This window comes from Leucopleurus acutus, assembly GCF_964270905.1.
Source record: "Leucopleurus acutus genome assembly, chromosome: 6".
Classification (NCBI taxonomy): domain Eukaryota; kingdom Metazoa; phylum Chordata; class Mammalia; order Artiodactyla; family Delphinidae; genus Leucopleurus; species Leucopleurus acutus.
The window spans coordinates 71,947,277-71,954,015 of record NC_139149.1 but is presented as its reverse complement, the minus strand read 5'-3'; the positions used below and the strand labels follow the sequence as shown (position 1 = coordinate 71,954,015).

At 37.1% G+C, this 6,739-nt stretch overlaps 1 protein-coding gene across 1 annotated transcript in view; it reads right to left on the bottom strand.

Moving 5' to 3' along the window:
- Positions 1-5,357: 5,357 nt before the first annotated feature.
- Positions 5,358-6,739, bottom strand: part of FAM171B (family with sequence similarity 171 member B) — a gene marked incomplete at both ends in the record, with an annotated part of 62,657 nt that continues 61,275 nt past the window's right edge. The window contains one exon of the mRNA XM_082841296.1: positions 5,358-6,702. Coding sequence (XP_082697422.1) covers positions 5,358-6,702 — 1,345 coding nt within the window. The remainder of the gene's footprint in view (positions 6,703-6,739) is intronic.

Below are 6,739 nucleotides of genomic sequence, written 5' to 3'. Positions count from 1 at the left end.
TAAATTTTATTTATTTTTGGCTGCATTGGGTCTTCATTGCTGCACGTGGGCTTTCTCTAGTTGCAGCAAGCAGGGGCTACTCTTCGTTGCAATGTGGACTTCTCATTGTGGTGGCGTCTCTTGTTGCAGAGCATGGGCTCTAGGCACATGGGCTTCAGTAGTTGCAGCACACGGGCTCAGTAGTTGTGGCTCATGGGCTCAGTAGTTGTGGCTCGTGGGCTCTAGAGCTCTGCCTCAGTAGTTGTGGTGCACGGGCTTCATTGCTCCATGGCATGTGGGATCTTCCCGGACCAGGGATGGAACCCGTGTCCCCTGCATTGGCAGGTGGATTCTTAACCACTGCACCACGAGGGAAGTCCTAGAAATCAATTTTTCTCTAGTCAAACTGAAAATGTTTTTATAACGAAAAATACTAAGTCAATGGTGAGAAGTGCACAGTCCCAAATTAGAGGCCCAAAATAAAGGAAAAAGATAAGAAAACAAGTCAAAGGAAAAATATTTATTTATTTATATAAATTTATTTTATTTATTTTTGGCTGCGTTGGATCTTCATTGCTGCATGTGGGCTTTCTCTAGTTGCGGCGAGCGGGGGCTACTCTTCGTAGCGGAGCACGGGCTCTAGGCACATGGGCTTCAGTAGTTGTGGCTCGCGGGCTCTAGAGTGCAGGCTCAGTAGTTGTGGCGCATGGGCTTAGTTGCTCCGCGGCATGTGGGATCTTCCCGGATCAGGGCTCGAACCTGTGTCCCCTACATTGGCAGGCGGATTCTTAACCACTGCGCCACCAGGGAAGCCCAAAAAGTATTTATTTTGATGGAGAAAACATATCCAAATCTAAGACAATAGGGCTGATTTTGCAAAAGAAATTAACTCAATTTATTTAGAGAGAGCTTACTGTTGGAATTAAGCTATCACACTGTAGCTTATGATAAAGAAATCCACCTATAAAAAGGCCAAAAGATGATTTTATGAAGTCTAGATAAAGCAACATTACCATATAGTTTAACATTTTTCCAGCATGTAGTTCAAAGGAAGGGTCCCTGATTAGCTGTCACAATTATCAAGAACTGACAATTATCAAGAACTGTCACAATTATCAAGAACTGATGAACTTTTGATAAACTTTTAAAAATACCTACTAACTCCATTCACTTTTTTTCCTGTAGTTCCTACATATCCGTCTTCCCATATTAATTTCCCTTGAGAATGTGATGAACAGTTCATGAACTTCAGTCTGTTTGGAAGCTAAATTTCTGATTGTGATTTATGAAATCTCTTTTCTGTTACAACCAATTCCATGTGAGGTTGGGTCCTGCATGACTCTTCCAGGGGCTGCATCATTTCTATTAAGACTCCACACTCTCCTACATGGAGACCAGGCCCTGAAAAAGGTGGCCATAGCCTGGCTTGCACTTGGGGATCCAAGCGGAAGTGTCTATTTCAACACCAGTGTTGAGGGTCATAATCTCCACTGTGTTTGTGAGTAGATTCAGAGCCCAATTCCCATTAGAACTGACCACAGGTATTTCTAGTACCATATTTGTTTAAGTTGTACAAAATGTCTAAAAACATGAAGTCAGGATAATCATTCTAAAAGATCTAAAGCCCCAAAATACCGACTGCATGAACTTGGGCATTGTTCAATTAACTGAGCAGAAGGGGTCTTGAAGGAGATCTAACTCTCTAAGTGTAAACAGCCTTTGTGTCATCATTTAGTCTTTGGTTTAAAGTCAAAAGAAATTTTTTTGCAGGGGCTATGGGAGGGTGTATTGTATCATTTCTCCTTTAGAATATAAAACTGCAACTACCTAAATATCTATCAGATTATCTTGAAAAGTATTCTCATTGAATGGAAAAATAACGTCTATACTCAGCTTTAGTAGTAAAAATGTGAACCTTGGAGAACGTGAAATACAAAGAGAAATCAAGTTCATTATATAAACAAAGGGTATTCAAATATGTTTATTTTACTATAGGGAGTGTAATAAAGAAAAGATAATTGAATATCCGCTATATTAAACAACAGTTTGGGAAGGAATGTTTCATAGTTTACCCAAAATAAAACAATGCATCAGGTACATTTTTAGATTTATTTTATTATCTTTACTGAACTATGTTTAACATTTTTCAAATCTTCAGATTGTTAACAGTTTTCAGCAGTAAATATCCTAGTAATGGCACTAAGTACACTGAAATGTGAGATTCCTCTGATGAAAAAATACAAAAGGTAGAAACACTTGGAAACAAGAGAGCAAAATGTCTACTCTAGGTCTGAGATGGAAATTAACATAGTCAAATTCTTTACAACTCTAGTACATGGAGAAATGAGTACTTCATTCCCTATAAATGAATACGTAACTTTGAGCTTCACCTTCCTGGGAAGTTTTGAGGGACACAATTTGACCCACAGACCCCTAAAACTCTATACTATGTATTGATACCAGAGGATTCAAACACATAGAAAGTGATCTGAAAATGACTGCCAAAGCAAAGAAGTGCTTTTATTCCTCAATACTGGTGACCTTCGTGGTATACTGTGTATTAAAAAAGGGCGTAATCCCTATACAACTGCATAAATGTCATAAAAATGGATTTTATAAATTCAAGATCATAATATGTATTCAAAAATACATATAGCTGTGCTTTAGTAAATGAACCCATCAGTTAATTAAGGGATAATTTTGCCTTTAAGATATATCCAAAGTATATATAAAGGATCCACAAATGTTACCATTTGTGACCAAAATTCTCAAGGTTTTCATTTGCAAAAAACTGTTGGTTTTCAATTTAAAAATTTTAAGAAAGTTGTGAATATTGCAGGTTTATTATCACTTGGGTTAAGAAAAAGTAGATGGCTTCAGCTTTTTAACAGGAAATCTGTGAACTACTCACATTTTGTTTGGATCATTAGAAAAGATAAATTGCCTATACTTCCCAATTGAGAACAGAATGTGCAGTGTATAAAAAAATAAGACTTTATTCTGAAACCAAAAAAAGTATTTCTAGAAAAGCCCTTGGGGATACATCTTCTCATTTCCTTTACACAAGAATGAGTAAGTGGCATACCTGAATGGTATACCTTTATATCAATGTGTGTATTCCATTACCAAGATAAGAGATTAAACATTTTTAAGGGTGGGGAAAATATACACTTAAAATATTGAAGTGCAATATATTACTATATAGTTTCTAACTTCATTCCAACATAAACAATGTATCAATATAAACTGGATTCAAAAAATAATTAAACACACAAAGAGATGTCACTGGCATGCAAAATTCATTGTTCCAACGTGAAACACGAGGTCTATATTTTTAATTAATAAAAACGGCACATCTGTTTAATTTGGCTAACAGAAAATGCACATTTAAGAAAGATGTTATCATATCCTTCTAATAAAGCAAGTCTATATCAAAGGCACTTCAGCAGAGCACTAACTCCTTAACCTTTTCCAAATCATTTTCATTTATGCCGCTTTTACTACATCTTTCTGTGTAAACCAATAAGAAGCCGCTTCTAATTTTGGACCTTATCACTCCCCCCCCCCCAAAAAAAAAAGTAAATCTAGGTATTATCCAAAACATTTATCTGTTTCATGGATTGGGGTAGAATATAGCAAACTTTTGCCTAGGTCTTAAATTCTTCGGGTTAATACAGAAAGGTAGGAGTGTTATCTGACATGTTAGATGCTTCAGAAATGGTTGCAGGAAAAAACTGGCTGAAGTCTACTGTCTTGGGGAAAAAGCTGTTGCCTTTTATTGTATATCTATATAATTTGACTGAAGCTAATGTGGCTAATTTTAGTTCTTTCAACTTGTTTATGTGCCTTGGGTCTCTACGTTGCTTCCAAGTTAATTAGTAGGGCATGAGAAATAAAGCAATTTAGTTTCATTTTTTCCCCAGGGGAAAGGGGAAGCTGCTTCAGACATCTGTCTTTATGGAAATTAAGAAAAATGGGATGAGCTGATTTTAATTAACAAAGAGCTTCATTTTTAGGACATAGGAATGATAATTTGGAGTTGAAAACACATAATTAAAAACAGCTGTTGAATGTGTTCACACTGAATTCTTTGCTATGATGAAAAGAATATGAATATATGACTTCCAAACTTGGAAAAAATGTTATATAACTTAAAGCATTTAAGTGATTTAAGAAAAATCTTTTACTTTTCTCATGAAATTGAAACTGTTTTTCCCAAACATTTTTTATGAATGTCAACTGAAAAAAAAGATCTGGATATACACCTAGTATCATGAAGGTATTTTTGAGTCTCAGGGAAATGGCATTTTTTTTTTCTGCTTGACATTTCAGAAAATATTGAAATATTTACTTCCTTTAGCTCCACATATTTTAATTTTGAGTGTTCATAAGAAACTTTCAATTCATTGATTTTTTAAATCAAGTTTAATAGTGTTTAAGTGACTAAATTTTTTTGAATAGAAGAAATACCTTAAAACTGATTTTAGCCTACATGTATCAGTGAGTCTTAAACTAAAAATTGGGGAGGGGGAGGAATGTTTGGGTTTTTCTTTTTTTTTTTTTAGATTGGTAAAAAGTTTTCCTTGACAGCTAAGCTCACTTCACTTTTGGTGATGGGGAAGGGGGTAAGAAATTTTTAAATAAAAATTCAGTATCAGGGCATTCATTTCTCAGATTTCTAAATAAACTAACACCTTTTTATTCTGTGACGTTGTATCCAAAAACAACCAAAGAGCTGGCATTTCCCTCTCTAACAACCAAGTAGCTTCTTGCCCATCTTATATGAGTATGGAATTTACTTTTGGGTTGATAACAATACACATGCTGTTTAAAAAAAGAAAGAAAATGAGGTTTGGCCTTTGAACTCTAGAATAACATCAATCCAGAATATTTATCAAGTTATTTTCAAGTATAGGCAGTGGAGAACATAATAGTAACATTTCACAAGAATATGATGCCTGAAGAATACAGTTTCATTTCTAAACATTTCACAGGGGTAGTCATCAAAGCAGAAGCAACATTTTTGGAAGCAACTTTAGGAGTACACTTTTCACTGTTATTCTTCAGAGTCAGGACTCAACTTGCTGACTGAGCAACATTTTTGTATAACTAACATCTTGAAGCTATTTCACATTTTGAACTCTTGGATACTTCAAATTCATCACCCAAAAATAAATGAAAAGAATAGGCCAGAAAAAGCATTCCTTGGTATCTTTCTCTCACTACTGAATTACCATTTTACTATTTACTCTGCTTGAGACATGTCCAGGGACCATGAGATTGCTCCGTCTCAACTTCTGCAGAAGTTCATACGGCAGTTTACAACAACAAGCAAGAATAAACAGCACGAGACAGCAGAGACACAACCACTCTTGCTGTTAATTGATGGGAATCAGTGGGCGTTCCTCTCGCTTCTTCCAGATATTAGTCTTGCTATCTTTTTTGACTAGTGGTGGTCTTCCCCTTTTTTTAGTGGGGGATATATTGGCTTCAAAATCTTCAACGGTGCTTTTTCTTCCTGGGGACTCTTCCCCAGGGTGCTCCATGATAGCTCCACTCCCTCCATCTAGGAAGTGCCTTAAAGCTGGGTCCTCGGGGGAGCAGACAGTGGTTCCACTCTCACTACTGCTCAGGTCTAAATCTTCTAAGTAAAGGATCTTAGGCTGATGCATACTTTTGATGAACGTTTTTTCCCTCTCCAGTTTTCTACTTGAGTGGTGCTCATTCATGTCTACCCCAGAGTCCAGACTTGTGTCGTTGCTCTGGGCTCTCTTGCCCTTTTTCAGGTCTATGAAGGAATGCCTCACTTGTGCGACTGGCTTTCCATCAAGAGACACAAACCAGGCTCTGGGATGGGGGGAGGGCTTTCCTTTGGACAGTTCTAGGAGGGTCTGTTCTGAAATTCCTTGAAGCTCTGATGAAAAGGGAGTCATTACAACAGCTTCATTTAGTGTTCCAGGAACAGAAACAGATTCTAGTAGGCTGTTTGAATACCGGCTCCAATCTGCAGTTTGGGATGGCAAGCTCTGTTGACCTTCGGGTGGGATATTCTCTTCCCTGGCATCTGGTGGCTGTACATGAGAGTGCATTGGCATTTTGGGCAATGTCTGCGTAAAATTCTCTCTATTTACTGGTTCCATCAATTGGCCATAGACTAACTGTCCCTTTCTTGGCAAAGTAGCTGACTTAGCAGTATGTAACTGCTCTGGAGTGGAGAAGAGGTCAGATGTCTGAAGGATGGCAATGGGCTGGCTGTAGATATGCATAAGCTGTTCTGGAATGTGAGAATGCCCATACACATCTTCACTACCTGTGAGATACCTCTTTTCCTCTTGAGCATCACCTAGAGATGAAGATATATTGTTGTTAATATGTTTAGGTTGTTTGGACCCTACATTGGGCTCCAAAGACTGAGCTGGGTTTCTTGAGTAATTATTTTGATTGACTGACAGAAATGAAACATCTTCATTGTAGATTTTTAAACTGTCCCGAGTTTTTACCATGGAAACTCTTTCTTCTGCTTCTATCTTTGATGGTTCCTTTTTCTGAGGGTTGTATGAGGAGCTTTTGGCACTGAATAACTGTGACTTGTCCTCGGTTTTTAATGCAACTTTGACTGAACTGATGTGATTTATGTGAGTTGTTGAAGTTGTCTGGTCTCTCTTGAGGACCTCAAGTTTAGTGATATTTCTTTCTCTTTTCTGTGGAGTACCACACTTATCCCTAGAGTAGAAGAGAAGGCAAAAAAATGTTTAAAACT